The following is an 18,172-nucleotide window of genomic DNA, read 5'->3' as shown; positions in this document are numbered from 1 at the left end:
TTTGTTTAAAGTTTATATGTTTTTTCTTAGGAATGGTGTCAATGTGATACCAAAACTGAATTCTGCACCCCCGATTTATACGAAAATGATACCAAACACGGTCTAGCAGCGTCACTAATGTAGATATCAAGATAAAATTGAAAGCCCTAAATAAACTTTCAAGAGCGGATATCTCAAAAACTATTCAAGATATCGAAAAACTTGACTGAATAAAACTTGTAACAAATTTTATCAGCTTTTGGTTTGTCTTAGTAGTCATGTCGCTAAGACGCAAAGTTTCCAAGATATAAGTGAAAAACCGAAAAATGAGACCTTCTTTCCACCCTCTACCCCCCAGCACCGGGGCTAGGGCCGGGGACTTTGGATATGTTCACCTCCTAACTAGTCCAAACAAAGTTACGTAGTCAAAAATTGTGTTCCTAGCATTTCCCTCTATAACTTCTTATTGCTTGGCCTACAATGTTACTGTCCGGTATCCGGCCGGATGTTAGGTCACTATCCGGTATCCGGCCGGATACCGGATAGTAACCGAATATCCGGTGCATCTCTACTCTCTATGCACTTCTAAATGTTAAAAACATTTACAGATGTAGTGCATAAATGTTTTCCATCATATCTGTCATGCTACTTCAGTCAATCTCAGTATTCTCAGTAGTTTTTGTGCCGCTAAAATGGTATCGTCTTGGGTCGTCCCATTCGTTTTTCGTCAAGTTCTTAAATTACTCCTATTCTGCTTTCGTCACTCATTCTACGTTCGTCACAATCGTCGGTGGCTTTCAATGTAGAATGAGTGATGAAAGCAGAATAGGCCTAATTTAAGAACTTGACGAAAAACGAATGGGACGACTCAAGACGATACCGCTAAAATAGCAAGACACGTTCGTACGTTTCCGTGAAAATTCGATGGAAAATAACTATGCACTACATCTGTAGTCTGTCTAAGCTAACTTTACAGTGATAAGTGTGTTTATGCTAGAGATGCACCGGATATTCGGCCGGATACCGGATAGAAACATTGCTTGATTTCGGAGTAAACAAATTGTATTTAAGAAACAGTCACGGTCATAATCGTACTTGTTGATTATTTTAAAACAATTTAAACATTACACGGACTTACACGCGAACTCATTTCGAACCTAGAAATGTGTCCGCGCGAACGTTCACTAGGAAACAGGTCAAACCTGCACAATGCGCACCTGAAAAACCGAAATGTAGGTATAGTGCCGGCCGCCTAATATTTGGCGGCCAGATACCGGATATTCGGCCGATGGTCAGGCCAAACAACTATCCGTTGCATCTCTAGTTTACTCCACTATAGCTGAGACCATAGATAATTGGACTACTTACAGTAACTTACGCCTCTGTCAAAAACCTTGCACAATGTGCAAAAAAACGTAAAAAGGCATATATATGTGTGCGTCAAAATGAGAATGTTTTAATTTTGATTTAAATGTGTGTGTGTCTGTGTTGCAACACAGATCATTTTCGCATGTATGAGTGATCTTTGAAATCTTTTCACGCGCTACTTCTCCAACTCTACTCTACTTCTAAGACTCATTAGATATCTAGGTTAATTCGCCAGTAACTGGCCGCCTTAAACTAAAAATGAATTCAATACAATAATGCGTTTAGGATGCTGTTGAGACTAGGGTTGCCAAACGTACTATTTTATAAAATATATAGTACGCTAAAATATTATATTTCCGATTAAACGTATATTACAGTAGTAATTTATATAAAAGTACTATATATTTTTTAAATGTACTATATTTTTGATGCCTTATTCTGGAAAATACTATATTCCACCAATAAAAAGTTGGCAACCCTAGTTGAGACTGCTGCTCGACAGAGTGCGCGGGAGTACCAACGGCATTCTAAACATGATAGCAAATAAACTGTCCTCTGTTACGGGCAAGGGCTCAGGGGACAAAGTCACGAAAATGATTTTTTTAGTATTTAAAATTTTTATTATTGTATATATATGTTAGTTTGTAAGGTATGTATCTATGGGCCTTAGTAGCCTGAAAATAAATGTTATGATTTGATTTGACTTGAAAGTCACTCTTGTTTATACATTATTTTATTAAATTACTGTTGTTGCTAACATAAATTATAAGCAATAACTAACAAATATATGGACCATATGTTGTCTTTAATTTTTTTTATTCACCTATAAACAGAATTCATTTTCAGGTTTCAATAACTGGCCGCCTTATACTAAAATGAATTCTATTTATAGGTGAATAGAATTCATTTTAGTTTAGGGCAGCCAGTTACTAAAAGTGGCCAGTTACTGGCGAATTACCCTATTTCGTACAAGTAAGATGCGAGCACGACGGAGCCACCGAGTTATTCACTTTCTCTTCAGGCTTCAAATGTTCGTACGATTTCCTTTGGCCTGGCGTGAAAAAGTTATAAAAATGAATATAATTATTATAACTAACCCAACTAACTACTCTTTATTTTATGAAACCTGGGTTTTAATATATTTCTAACTAACTAATTTTCAGCCGCTATTTGTCGAAAATTTTACTTAAAGAAAGATTGGTGTGGATTCGGGTGCTAAATTCAAAAATCTACCTAGTTATTTTAACTAAGAAAACTCGTGACTTCGAAGGTGAATCGGTGAAAATACTTTTATTTGGTAACCGGGTACCAGATGGGGATTTACATGTCTCAAATAGGAGCTGGTTACATTTGGCTGCAGAACGGGGCTAAAAGAAATTAATCAGGGCTCGGAAGAAATTAATCGGGGCTAAAAGAATATTGATCGGAGGCAAAATGATACGGCCGAAGGGAGGAGGGGTATACATTGTATGTAATATTTAATCTCTAGGGGTACAGCTGCGCCTAGGGTTGCCAGATGGTCGGGATTTGGCGGGATTCTCCCGATTTTTAGCATGTGTTCCCGATTCCCGACAAAGTGTAAACTGTCCCGAAAAACAGCTTCACGTTATAAAACAATAATTTCAAGTTCCGAACTGTCGTCGAGCAAGCGAGCTGACGTAATGCCAATAAAGTAAAATATCGTTGTTTTTAATACAATTACTTTAATTTGTATGAATTTTTTTTCCCGACTTAAGTCCCAAAATCCCGAAAAATAGATATTGTTTCACGATAATAGCGCCTTTCGATCTGGCAACCCTAGCTGCGCCCCGCTCCCCCCTGGCGCCGCCCGCGCCTGTGTCCAAGGGGGCGGCGCGTAGACGTGACGCTTGCGAGGTAGGGTGCTGGCCCAGCGACGGCAGGATATAGTGATAGGCAGTTACCGAGCGAGTGCTATCACTGAATAAATAATAGTACTAAGGACTGTATCGTTTATTATAAATACAACTTTACTTAGCCGTTTTTTCTGGTATTATATTTTTATTAAAAAATTACACATATAGTTTAATTAGTGCTTTAATAATAAGTAACATTTCGTCCTGGGAGATCACGTAAAGCATATGGTTTGGACAATATTTACCCAATCCTCCCGAGTAACTACAACGATTTTGGACAAATACTACAAGAAAATTTACGGTTTGCGAACAAGACGAGATATTACACAAAAAAAATCGTACTATGTAAACAGCAATTACATATGATTCGTAAAGCGAAACATCTGGGCATAGTCTAATCATTTCTTTTAGTTGGAAAAAAAGTTTTGGATCTGTGCTTGGTGGCCTTTTAGAGAATATGGCATGTTACTTACGACAACCCCGACTTTGGTATACAATATAACCATCATGGAGCGTTTCTATCGACCTGTTCTAGCCATGGTTCAACGCCATGAATGTCCGTTAGGCTTTGGATTTCGGTAGATTCTTTTAGCTGTTTCCCTCATTTCGCTGGCGTCAGAAATTGACGGGCATCCAAAATGTTGCATAAAAAGTCGTTTTCATGTAAAGATAAAAAATCACCACATTTATTCTGTGGATGTTCAATTGAGCAATCATGAAAAGGACACTTAGATGGCATATTTTGGCAGCATATTAACCTTTTGTTTCTTTAAATCGTACCAAGGAATCGGTGAAATAGTCTCAAATTAAGCTCGATAGGCTTGTCCAAATTACAATTGCTAGACGGTATTAAAATCATCATAAAGTCCCTAAAATAAAATAAATGTAAAACCTTCTTATATCAGATATGGCTTAAAAATACCCCCAGAGTATACCTTAAGAACATAGTAATACAAAATAATACACACGTCAACAGTTAGACCAGGTTTTATTTGTATTTATAATAAACGATACAGTCCTTATAGTTCGTTTTTTTTAGCATTAGAAAGAACTTCGCAGAAGTAAGCTTGTGGTTCCAAATCCGGCACTTTTAGCGGTAATAATTTGAAGTAAATGATATGTATTGACCATGCTACATTAGATAATTCAATAATTATTAACAATTAAAGAGCCTGATAAAAACTGCACGCTTGCTTCTGTGGAGTTCTTTCTAATGCTAAAAAAAACGAACTATAGATACAGAAGGTTCACTCTCTAACAAAACGCGTCTATGACCGCTAGGCGGCGCAAGCGCGAGCTGGCGTCCGTTCCGTAGCTGTGCGCGGCAACTACTACTGCTAGACACCAAAATTGGTGTGGGCCGCATGTACTTGTAGCGACGCGACGAAATCGCGGTGTGAGCTACGCCTGGTGCTATGAAGTGCGACATTTAAGGCGCCCTATATCAAAGAATACACTTACTACCGTATATTTGTGGCAGAGGGGGTAGCGCGACTATGTTCAGTCTGGAGGATGTCTTGTATAGTCAACTTACCGACGGCGGCGGCGGCGCGTAGCCGCGACACTTGGGATGGCGGCAGCGCCAGCTGGCCTAGCGAAGGCAGGATGTAGCGCAGGTAGCGGTTCCGGAGCGAATGCCACGACCGGGCTGGGAAATCACATCAATACATCAAGTTTTGTCACACATCGAATTTGGATATTTGTTATTGTTTGTAGTATAAACATTCTGTCTACGAGCCCCGATGCATATGTTTTCGTCAGGTGACCCCATTTTTTGAGGTTCTCGCGTTTGTTCAAAAATAATGTTTTCGTTTAAAAATTGCTAATATTTAATGCTTATACTAATGTAATTTAATTTTATATGGTAATACTCTGCCATAACTAAATCCAAATACAAGAAATACCGTTTTTTACTGAAAGAAAAAAAATAATGATTTTTTTTTGACGGGTAGGATTACAACATCTGTGAAAAGGGCTATTACCAGGGAAAGCAATAGGGCTCTGCCAATGTACTGAAAATTTTGTTTCGACCCCATGCATGCAGCAGTGCTGTAGGAGAGGACAATATGATTTGGACAACGTTTTTTAAAAGTCCTTTTTTTCAGCAATAAGAGTCTCATGCAATTTTATTATACGATCAAAATAAACTACATTAAACATTGCTATTATGGTTCCCATTACTGGGTCATTATATGTTCATGTGTAAAATTTATTAAAATAAACAAAATTGTCGCGCGGAACTAGACGAAATCATTTGCATCGGGGCTAGTATATGTAGGGTCATTCGTCAATAACTGGCCACTGTTTTGTCACTTTTAGTTTAGGGTGGCCAATTATTAGCCGGTAGTCAGTAATTGACCATTTATCCTACATACCTATTTGAAAATTTATTAAAGTTACTAGCGACCCGCCCCGGCTTCGCACAAACAACAAATTTAACGCATTCACTGCCAGGGGGCGTGGCCTAGGAACAAACTTGTATGACGGCGAACGCACATGTGCGTCGGGGGCAGTGAATGTGTTAACAAATTATACACCTAAACCTTCCTCAAGAATCACTCTATAGATAGGTGAAAACCGCATGAAAATCCATACATCAGTTTTTGAGTTTATCGCGAACAAACATACAAACAGAGAGACGCGGCGGGGGACTTTGTTTTATAAGGTGTCCACATTACAAAACCACGGTCAAAAATACTATAATATTTCTAATGTTTGCAAGTCACTCTCCAACTCTTTGTACGACCCATTTCGTACTTTGTCACAGTGACAACCGTATGAGGTCTCTAGCGGCTTTCATATTGATTGTCACTGTGACAAAGTACGAAATGGGTCGGAATTTAAATTCCTTGACTGTACTTAGGTAGGAGGTACTAAGGTAAGCTCCAAAATGTCACTCGTGTCGTGAACACTCGGAGGTTCCAACCACCACTGCTTCAGTTAAACTAGGTACTACAGTGTACTACAGTAGTGGTACGCTAGCGGCATCTATCGGTCAACTGCGGCGTTACTCTCTCAATATACATCTCGGACGTAGAACGTAACACATAATATAGTGACCGTGCGCGTTGGAGGGACTGCCATCTTGTGGCCTGAATCGGAAACATATGTGCACATGTACATTGCCAAAGCAAGTGCTACCATCTACCGTTCTCGTCGGTACGTTTCCTTGTGCATAGTAGGTTCTACCATCTTGTGGGCTCCTATGCTGCCCCCTATAGTTCATGCACGGGGCCTATAGTGGTCACTACTTACTCTGCGACGTGAGACGTGTATATTCGCTCTGCAGCTCCCGCCATATGGCATTGCCGTTGACCATCCGCATCCTGTTCCCGACGGATATCCACGCGACGATCACGTGGTCTTCTGCTGACGTGTATTCACGTCCATTCGCCACGCTAGACCTGAAGACAATAACGATATACTTAGAGGCCACGCTAAAAAATTATCAAATTCTAGATGTAGCGTTTAGCCAGGCGTGGCTCACTCCGCGATTTCGTCGCTTTGCTACAAGTAGCTAAAAGTACATCCGTACGCCCCCAATTTTGGGGTTTGCCATAAGCGCTGTCGCCACCTAGCGGCCATATCTGTGCTGATCGTAACAGGCGCGTTTTGTTAGGGAGTTAGTCTTCTGTACCTAGTACTATTATTTATTCTGTGGTTTAGCCTATTCTGACAAAATGGTAAGGGGTCATGGGTCATCCATTAATTACATCACACGAATTTCAGTTTACACTTAGTATTCTTACTGGTATTTGTAAGAACACTAAAAAAAAATTATATACAGTAATTTACAATTATAATATAAAACAAAAATTAAATTTCATATCTTCTTACAGCCTTTATGCAATCTACGTCGACATACCGTTAGTGCCATCTAATCTACGTGCAGAGCCATCTACCGGGGGATGTTATAACTAAAGATCGGGCTTACGACTAGGAGGTCAATTCGAAAAGCACATTTTGATATGTAAATCATGTCATTTATAGTCTGTCAAACAACTTTGTCAGTAGAAAAGAAGTAGGGAGTACCTTCAAGGCGCTTAGAACGTGTTTTTACTAAGAAGTGAAGACTTTTTTAAATAACTCGAGAACGGCTGGACCAATATTTTTTATATACTTTTTTGTCTTTCGGAGCGATCATTTTCGAAAATATTCTCTTTAAAAAAAAAATGTTGGAGATCCGTATCCGTTTTGAAAGGCCTATCCAACAATACCCCACACCAGTAGGTTTAAGCTAAAAAATAAAATAAAAAAAAAGGTACTCTATGATGGTGGATGGTGTTATATTATGTAAACTCATATGCAAATGACTTAGTGCCACTTGCACCATTCCACTAACCCGGGGTTAGCCAGTTAAACCAATCGCATGTTTTATAAATTTTATAATATTAACTTTGTGAGATGAGTATAATACATTAAAAATAAAAACATGTAAATTTCAATTTAGTACATATTAGATCTATGTATTGGGGACACCATGTTTGTATGGGCAGGCACAAACTTTTTTACTGCTGCGTTACCATACAAAATGTAGCTTTATCTATTCTGATCAAGTTGCCAAATTTAATGTGTTAATTAAATTTAATCTATCTAATATTGCCCTTGGATCTAATAATGCCCTTGTAAACGAAAAAGTAGATATAGTCTGTCAAGCAAATTATACCAGTAGCATTTTACAGCAAACTACAGTACAGAAAATGGGATGTTGAGCGTAGCGAGGATTTCAAAGCACGAGGGTTAAACAAAATTTGCCCCCGAGTGAAACAAACTTTTTCATCACACCAACCCGAAGCAAATATTAAATGTAAAATATCAAACAACACCAAACCAAATAAAATCCAAATTAATGTTATTAAATATTTATCATCCAAAATGATCAATTAAAAGTCAATTCTGCCAGCAAACATAAGAAAACAACTCAAAATTTGCATTTGATTACTTTGCCTCACATGTGACTAAAATGCAACTTTGCTATCAGTTTTTGAAATGCAAAGTAAGCCTTTCCGAGCTGGTGTGGTGAAAAAGTTAACAACAACAACATAGTCAAGAAAAAAATGTTTAGATTACTCTAGCTTGGCAAAAAAAGAGTAGAAATTAAAAAGTGACAACACTGTAGTGTCGTCCCGTTTTCTTATATTTGTTGGTTTGAAAGGGACGACACTACACAGTGCTGCCACTTTTTAATTTCTACTCTTTTATGCCAAGCTGTACACTCTACTTACTTCTTAAACTTAACAGGTTTGACAAACACGCTGCTAACGGCCGCTGCTTTTCTATTATTCTCCTTGCCCTTATTTTCAGTCTTTTTATCGTCACTACCTTTACTTCTCTCCTTTTCATCCCTGTCTCTATCTATTTTGTCTTTTAACACTTTATTTTTTTCCTTATCTGTTTCATTGTCTAGTCTGTTTTTGTCTTTATTTTTATCTTTTTGACCCCCTTTTTCAACTCTATCATCATTCGCTTTTTCAGCTTTCTCTTTTTCATTAATTTTATTTGTATTTTCACTATTCTGTGGATTTTGTTTAATGAATTTCCCTTTATGATTTCTTGGCTTATTCATAGCCGATATTCTTTTAGTCAAAAGCTTACCTACTTTTATGTTCTCTCTATTTTTCTTTGGTGAAAACTTAGATGTCTCAAATGCGTCGCTACTATCGCTTATTTCTGACTTATCTCGATCGTTATCTCTTTCTGGCTTCTTAGGACTTTCTTTAAGTTCTCTTCTTGAAGGTCCTGGTTTTTCTTTTCTTTTATTAGCTGTGTTTTCAATTATTCTAGATATTTCATCTTTTTTAGAACTCTTTGCCTTGTCATTCTCCTTAGAGTTATCTTCTGTAATCTTCATGGATGACCTCGTTGTTTTTTTAGTTTCAGTTGAACCTACAACGTCTTTTTCAGTTCTTCTATCACTTTCTTTTTTTTCCTTTCTATCATTTGCTTTAATATCCTGTAAGTCTTTGTTAGGGTCTTTAGATCTAGTTCGGACATTTTTCACCTGATTTTCATCTGTATTACTATCACTAACTAGAATAGATTTACCATGCCTTTTATTAGTCTCCTTAGACTTTGTTCTAGAAGTCCTACGTTTCCGTTGCGCGTTACTATCTGAATCACTAACAATTACAGACTTGTTGTGTTCTCTTAGCACTCTCTTTTCCGGACCTTGAGATCTCGTTCTCCTAGTAGATAGTCCAGCACTTTCATTAGTACTATCACTTTTTTTGTTATCACTCTGTTCAGATTCATCACTAATAACCACTGATTCATCATCAGCAGTTTTGCTCTTTGCTCTAGTTCTGCTTCTTGATTTTCGTTGTTTTTGAACGACAACACTATCACTTTCATCACTAACCAGCACAGATTCGTTATTTTCCTTTGCTCCTTTAGACATGCGTCTAGTTTTTCTTATATTACCCTCAGCATTACTACTATTATCATCACCGACTAGCACACATTTTTTATCTTCCTTTGTTCCTTTAGACTTGCGTCTAGTTTTCCTTTCATTGCCATCAGCATTACTACTATTATCATCACTGACTAGCACATGTTTTTTATCATCCTTTGTTCCTTTAGAATTGCGTCTAGTTTTCCTTTGATTACCATCAGCATTACTACTATTATCATCACTGACTAGCATAGATTCATCATCGTCCGCTGTTCCTTTAGACTTACGTCTAGTTTTCCTTTGATTACCAGATTTACTACTTTCATCACTATCACTCTCTACAACTATAGAGTCATCATCTTTAGTTTTTTTTCTCTCCGGGTTGAGCTTGGCACTGGCCCGTCTCTCGAGGTGTCTCCGGATGTGTTGCTTGGCCTCTGTGTCGCTGTCAGTGGTGTCTCGGGAACTGTTTCGAGCCGGTCTGTGTATCTGTGGCTTGACTTTCAACTCGCTGGACAGGGGCGATCTGGAGAGACACAAAGATCCCTAAAATTAACAAAATTAAAATCACTTTGGCAAACATTTACAAATCTAATCAAGTATAATTTATATAATTAATTTAATTTGGTGGGAACTTGAAAAATTAATAAGGTAGTAAGATATGTAATTTAATTGGACGACCGGTCTGGCCTAGTGGGTAGTGACCCTGCCTGTGAAGCCGATGGTCCTGGGTTCCAAACCCGGTAAAGGCATTTATTTGTGTGATGAACACAGTAATTTGTTCCCGAGTCAAGGGTGATTTCCTGTTTTCTATGCATTTACGTGTTTATTATGTATGTCTGATATATATAATATATATCATTGTCTTAGTACAGTCAACGGTAAAAATATGGGTGTACAAATCATTTCAAAAATATGTCCCATAACTCTTATGTCAGTGAATTAAGAACTATGGGACATATTTTGGAGTAAGTTGTCTACACCCATATTTTTACCGTTGACTGTACCTACAACACAAGCCTTATTGAGCTTACTGTGGGACTTAGGGCCACTTACACTATTCATTAACCCGGGGTTCGGTTAAACCTGGAGTTTCCATGGTTACCAGTACAATTTGACACTGGGTTAACAGTATAACCACTTGCCCGGGTTAGTGGCATGGTGCAAGTGGCACTTAGTCAATTTGTGTAATAATGTCCTATTATATTTATTATCAATTTATTACAAGCTTTTATTTAGTTTCACCTGTCCCATTGTCTGTCGGTCTGTAATCAAGTCTTGCAAGTTGAATTTGATCCATTTCCCAGTTTCTGATTGAGCTGAAATTTTGCATGCATGTATAAATTGGATGACAATGCAATATTATGGTACCATGAGCTGATCTGGTAATGGAGACAGGAGGTGGCCATAAGAACTCTGTGATGAAACAACGCAACCTAATTGTGTTAGGGGTTTTTAGAATTGTCTCGATGAGTATTAGTTGTCTATCGTAATAAAAGTACAGTCGGCGATAAAAGCTTGTACGAAAAATGAAATTTTTGCCTAAACCTTATTTTTTTTATCGACTCACCTGAAATTTTGCATGCATGTATAAATTGGATGACAATGCAATATTATGGTACCATGAGCTGATCTGGTAATGGAGACAGGAGGTGGCCATAAGAACTCTGTGATGAAACAACGCAACCTAATTGTGTTAGGGGTTTTTAGAATTGTCTCGATGAGTATTAGTTGTCTATCGTAATAAAAGTACAGTCGGCGATAAAAGCTTGTACGAAAAATGAAATTTTTGCCTAAACCTTATTTTTTTTATCGACTCACTGGGAGTTGCTGAACATCTCTCTGTTTCTGTTCCAGAGCTGCCTCCTCTTCGGCGGGACGGCATTCGCCTTCTCTTTCTCACTCGGGCCAGGATTCGCCTTCTCTTTCTCACTGTCGCTGGTTATACTGGCTGTGTTGCGCGCCTGTCGCGTGCTGTGCCGCATACGATACCTTATACACAAAAAAAAATAGAACAAGTCAACATTATATTCATTTAAACTAAACATTTGGTCTGTCAAGTAATTTTTGTTAGGATTAGAATATAAATATCCTCAAGCTTTTGCGGAGATCTTTTGTTAAACGAGCTATAATAATGTATACGTACAGCACAGACAAGACATCAACCAGACTGAGCATAGTCGCGCTACCCCCTCTGCCACGCACACGGTAATTTTACTCCATGTTCGAGTCGAAAGTGTCTTTGTGTGGCGTCCGTGTATTTGAACGGACCAATCACGGCACGGGACTTCGTTCACCTCGTCCCGCGCACCCTCGCATTTTTGGCATCATCGGTTGCAAGAAATAATTGCTCTAAAGTCGGTCTAGAGGATTCCTAGGCTATGACGTACAGTCACCACACAGGTTTGTTATGACATTTAGGGTTCTTCCTACATTGGAAATTCTATAGCGTAAGTATTAAACCAATTTATAGTTCGTTTTTTTAGGGTTCCGTACCCAAAGGGTAAAACGGGACCCTATTACTACGACTTCGCTGTCCGTCCGTCCGTCCGTCTGTCACCAGGCTGTATCTCACGAACCGTGATAGCTAGACAGTTGAAATTTTCACAGATGATGTATTTCTGTTGCCGCTATAACAACAAATACTAAAAATAGAATAAAATAAAGATTTAAATGGGGCTTCCATACAACAAACGTGATTTTTGACCAAAGTTAAGCAACGTCGGGAGTGGTCAGTACTTGGATGGGTGACCGTTTTTTTTTGCTTTTATTTTGTTTCTTTTTTTGCATTATGGTACGGAACCCTTCGTGCGCGAGTCCGACTCGCACTTGCCCGGTTTTTTAGCATTGGAAAGAACTTGCAAGAAGGTAAGCGATCTTGACATGTCTTTTAATTGAAAAACGCTTTATAAAAATCAGTAACTATTAATTTTGAAAGCAGAAGAATATAAATGATCGTATTACATTCATAATTGTTACATATTTGCCGAAACTTATTTTTAAAATGTGTTTTTTAATTAAAAGACACATCAAGATTGTTTACCTTATTTCTAATGCTAAAAAAAACGAACTATAGTTAGGACCCTGGATGGCGCAACAATCGTCGAGCGTGATGGTACATCGCGCATAAGGGGCTCCCCCACGCCAATGACCTTCGATCTGAATCCTTTAGTTTTCTAATGTTTTTTGCAGCTTATCATATTAACAGCAACGGCTTTAAGCAATATAGTATCCCATATTTACTTTAAAGTTCATTGTTTTCGAGATATTTGGCATCAAAGTTGAACAATTTTAGGCTAAAAAACTGGTTTTCTAGCCATAACTTTTGTGTTAATTAGTTTAAAATTAAAACCTTGGACACGACTTTCGAGACTTCGAAGACGAACCCAAATATGTAGATTTCGTCCATGTAAGATCCTTCACTGCAAACTAGATACGAAAAAAGTGTTTTTTTAGACAATATTTAAAAAAATTCATAAAAAAATAAGTATTGTAACACTACTACCACTACCCGCCAACGGATGGCGCTACTAGTACCGCAATCTACACATCTCGCGGTGCAGCGCAGCCGCTGCACAATGCAACTCCACGTCTACCAATAGATGGCGACGCGATCGAGATAGATCTCGCTAACGGTTGTACGACATGGAAACATGACCCTCCAACCTGGACCGAGGATTATTTGAGATTCGAAGTAGGGACTATCTCAACGCACGCTTTATGCCTTAACCATTGATTAAGCATTTAAGTGTCGAGCAGATAGAACAAATCTTACGGATCATATATGCATCCACCCTCGTTGGGTCATATAGGATCAGTAGGCGCTTATATTGTATCACAGTTAGTAGTCGCAATAAAGTATTATTTTGACTCGCGGCTTTTCATCATCGCCCCTCGCCATCCCGCACTATAGTGGCGCCCTCTGTGAGGCCAGTCTGCGTGACGTCATCGTGGTGCTACGAGACTCGCTACGTCATCGTGCTACGGAGTCCGTGACGTCATCAGCGTGCTACGACATTCGTGGCATCACCGTCGCACTACAAGCTACGCTACGCTACGCGTGACGACCTATTTTAATGAGCGGAGGAGGCGAACCTGCGAAGTTGAAGAGTCCAACTTTTGTTGTTACGCGCTACGGACGTGTTACCAGCGTTAAAAGGACACACGGCAAGATGCTGTCGCCGGAACAATTTACGCAGCTGCTAGAAAGAATACCTGTGGCAGCGCAACCTAGCAGGGGTTCCTTCATCACCTGCAAATATTCGTTTAGCGGTGAAAAGAATGCCGAGGTAGTGGAAGCATTCCTGTCGGCCATCAACATTTTTAAACGATCGGCGGATATCGGCGATGTAACTGCATTAAGCGAACTCCCTATTATACTAAAAGGGGAAGCAGGAGTTTGGTGGTTAGGCGTGAAGAATGATGTAACTACGTGGTCCGATTTTGAAGCTCGACTTCGGGAATACTTTGCGCCTGCCCGCGAACCCTACCAAATATACCTGGACATAACACAGGAAAAGCAAGCCAAGGGAATTACAACTGATGATTTTGTCAGGCGTAAGCGGATGCTGTTCTCTCAGCTCCCTAGCCCAGGTCACAGTGAGATCCAGCAACTAGATCTGATCTACGGCTTGCTGCGTCTAGACATCCGAGATAAGGTTCCACGCGCAGACATAAAGGACTTTAAGGAACTGGCAAAAGCAGCTAAAGCGGCCGAGCTCGTGCTTCAGGAAAAAGACGCCGTTGTTACCCAGAATGTGGCAAAGACGTCAGAGTCAACTCATAACACCGCAAACGTCATGAAACCCGACATGAAAAAGAATAAATGTAGGTACTGCCGTAATTTCGGACACTTAGCTGAAAACTGCAGAAAGCTCCAACGAGCTAATGAGTTGAAGGACTTGAAGAGCGGGAAAAGCACGGAAGTCTCTACCTCCGTGGCGGTTACACAAGTTCCGTCACCGTCTGCGCCGAAGTTTAACTGTTATGGCTGCGGGGCCCCTGGTGTGGTGAGAACCAACTGCCCAACATGTCACGCGAACAAGAATCAGCGGCCTCTACCGGAGATCGGGTTCTGTTCTGTAGACGCTGTAATCGATGCGAGGGATCGCCCAGTTGTTTTCGTCGAGATCAGTGGAGTAGTTGGTGCAGTATTTCTGGACACCTGCGCCAAATCAAGCGTCGCCTCTTATTCTCTGTACTGCGAGCTGAAGAAAAAGGGATTCCCGTTCAGAGAATATGGGATCGGGGTGACGTTAGCTGACGGTGATCCCAAGCGTCAGATGATACTGGTCACCCAAGCGCCAGTCAAAATTAATGGCCGTACTGTGGTCACGACCTTCCTGGTTTTTCCTGAGTCTCGGCGAAACAAAACGTTACTAGGAGTGGGCTTTCTTCAGGATGCTCGCATTGAAATTAGCATGGCACAAAGCACTTGGCACTTCTTGGATGACCCTACCCAGGTGTTCGAGCTCTATCCAGAGAGTTTTATTAATTATGGCAATAAAACTGCGGTCGCTGCCATAACCCCGGACCTCTCTCTGTCACCGTCACTACCAGAAGAAAGCAACACGGCGGCTCGCACATACGGTCCACTCATCAAGATAGATGCCCCGTCACCTCCCAAGAAGAAGCCTCATCTTGTATACCCTGACAATCACTCCCCTATACTGGATGCCCTATATGAGGATGCGAGAGTTAACCTTCAGAACTATGATGAAGAATGTGACCTAGATGGTATCGCCGACATGCTATTCCCATCAACATCGATCTCATCGATCGATGTCACGGTGCTGGATGATTTCTTGGATAGGAATCAAGACGTTTTCACACCTAATGGAGAACCTGTAAAAGGCTTCGAACATGTGATCGAGACAGGTGCGCACAAGCCCATTTCTGTGCCACCGTACCGTCTATCACCAATGAAGATTGAGATCCTCAAAAAGGAAGTATCTAAGATGCTAGCAGAGAAGGTGATCGAACCGTGCTCATCCCCATGGGCCGCTCCCGTAGTACTGGTTCCCAAGAAAGACGGAAGCACAAGGGTATGCGTGGATTATCGTCAGCTCAACGCGATCACGACGCCTGACGCATATCCTATGCCAAGAATTGACGACTTGCTTCATAATGCTAAGCCGACGCCTTATATGAGTACCATAGATCTCCGCGCCGGATATTGGCAGATAAGTGTTAAGGAGGACCACCGGGACAAAACAAGTTTTGTGTGCCCGTTCGGAATGTACCGCTTCCGGAGAATGCCTTTTGGGTTACGCAACGCTCCGGCCACGTTCCAACGAATGATGGATCGATTCCGCATATCGCTTAGCCATATCAAGCTCATGGTATATCTAGATGACTTGATCGTTATGTCGTCCACTTTTGAAAACCACATGAAGGATCTACAGGATGTTTTCAACAAACTCAAGGAGTTCAACTTGACAGCAAATAAAGAAAAGTGCAACTTTTGCTGCCAAAAGGTTAAATATCTGGGACACTATATCACCGCTGATGGCCTGCAGCCTGACCCAGATAAAGTCAGCGCTATACTAGATATGCTGCCTCCGCGAAATCTTAAGCACCTGCTGTCATTTGTCCAAATGTGCTCTTGGTATAGACGATTCATACCCAATTTCGCAAGAGTCGCAGAACCGCTTACGCGCCTGACCAAGAAGAATGCCACTTGGAAATGGGAAGAAGACCAAATAAACGCTTTTGCCAAACTTCGTGAGTCTTTAGCTTCTTCTCCAGTACTGGCCCAAGCTGATCACACGAAACCATATACCATTAAGACTGATGCCAGTAGCTATGCCCTCGGTGCGGTTCTGGTCCAGGGGGAGGGGGAGACAGAACACCCCGTCGAATATGCTAGCAGACTCCTGACCAAGGCCGAGCGCAATTATTCTACGACTGAACGTGAAGCTCTGGGCGTTGTGTGGGCCGTCTCCAAATTCCGAGGCTATATTGAAGGTGCTAAGATTACCATTTTGACCGATCATCAAGCCCTGCGATGGCTCATGTCATTAAAATCACCAACTGGTCGATTAGCCCGATGGGCTCTCCTACTGCAGCCATATGACCTCAATATAAAATACATCTCCGGCAAAACAAATGTAGTCGCCGACTCTCTGTCCCGTCCTAGCTGCGAACCTGCAACAGAAGAAGACTGTGGGGTTTGTACCGTAGTTGTTGACATGCCTGCAAAGAGCAAGGAAGTTATAAGAGAAGAACAACATAAGGACGAAGATATTGTTAAAATAGTACAGTGCTTGGAGAGCACAGATGAAGAGCAGGCTAGATACTGGAGTAGGAAAGGGTATCATATGAACAATGGCTTGTTGTATCGCTATGGACCGGACTCAGACAGGGAATCTAGTCAGCTGGTCATACCCAAACAAGAACAAGAAAATATTCTTGCTGCCTATCATAATGAGGCAACCGCTGGACACTATGGGGCAGACAAAACATTCGAACGCATAGCAAAGCGTTACTTTTGGAAAGGAATGAGGAAGCACATAGAAACCTATGTCCGCCATTGTCTGCAATGTCAACGCTACAAGTGCTCCAATCAGAAGCCTGCTGGATTGCTCCAGACCACAGCGCAGAACCAACGCTTTGAAGTAGTGGCATTTGACTTGTTCGGACCCCTACCCCGAACCGCTGGCAATCACAACTGGATCTTTATAATCGAGGATACTGCCTCGCGTTGGGTTGAATTATTTGCACTTGAGCGAGCCACAGCAGAAGAGTGTGCCAAGATACTGCTTGAAGAGATCATATTGAGATATGGTACCCCTCGCCGGTTCATCAGCGATAACGGCACACAGTTCGTGAGCAATGTTATGCAGCAATTAACCTACTGCCTTAACATTCAACATGGCTTCACGCCGGTTTACCATCCTGAAACCAACCCGGTCGAACGGAGGAACAGAGACCTAAAGACACAGTTGGCTATTCTGGTAGAGGACAATCATGCGACGTGGGCAGATAAATTGCCCAGCATTCGTTTCGCAATGAATACGGCAACGTCATGCTCAACCGGTCAGACCCCAGCGTATCTGACATTCGGACGCGAACTTAGGACACCAGATGACGTGCAACATGATCTCAGAGAGATAGTGAGGAATGATAATTTCGTCAAAGAGCTGACCCCCCGTTTACTCTTGATGGCTGATACCTTAGCCAGAGCTCGAGAAGTACAAGAAGAGAAGGAAGAGAAGAGAAAGGAGTATGTGGATCAACAACGACAAGCATGTCCTGATTACAAACCTGGCGATTTGGTGTTGGTCGCTACTCACGTATTGAGTAAATCTAGCCAAGGATTTAGCTCTAAGCTTGCTCCACGTCGTGATGGACCGTATGTTATAGTACGACGACACGGTGCTAGTTCATTTGAAGTCGCAAGCACGGATTCAAAAACCCCTGTTGGTGTCTATCATGCATCAGCCTTAACTAGATACAGATCTGAAGACACAACTGTTCCTGAGCCGTCATTACCAATCAGGAAAAGAGGACGGCCAAGAAAACAATCTTCTGGAAAGAAAGATGCCACTGCAGCAGTGGC

At 40.9% G+C, this 18,172-nt stretch overlaps 1 protein-coding gene across 1 annotated transcript in view; it reads right to left on the bottom strand.

Annotated features, from left to right (window-relative positions):
- LOC134676608 (myb-like protein X) overlaps positions 1 to 18,172 on the bottom strand; it is a 37,003-nt gene that overhangs the window by 6,909 nt on the left and 11,922 nt on the right. Inside the window, exons 7-10 of the mRNA XM_063535002.1 lie at positions 11,434 to 11,604; positions 8,447 to 10,138; positions 6,477 to 6,625; positions 4,756 to 4,869 (exon numbers count right to left, since the gene is read on the bottom strand). Coding sequence (XP_063391072.1) covers positions 4,756 to 4,869; positions 6,477 to 6,625; positions 8,447 to 10,138; positions 11,434 to 11,604 — 2,126 coding nt within the window. The remainder of the gene's footprint in view (positions 1 to 4,755; positions 4,870 to 6,476; positions 6,626 to 8,446; positions 10,139 to 11,433; positions 11,605 to 18,172) is intronic.

The sequence above is a fragment of the Cydia fagiglandana genome, chromosome 24 (genome assembly GCF_963556715.1).
Source record: "Cydia fagiglandana chromosome 24, ilCydFagi1.1, whole genome shotgun sequence".
Taxonomy (NCBI): domain Eukaryota; kingdom Metazoa; phylum Arthropoda; class Insecta; order Lepidoptera; family Tortricidae; genus Cydia; species Cydia fagiglandana.
This window is presented reverse-complemented; position numbering and strand designations above follow the sequence as displayed.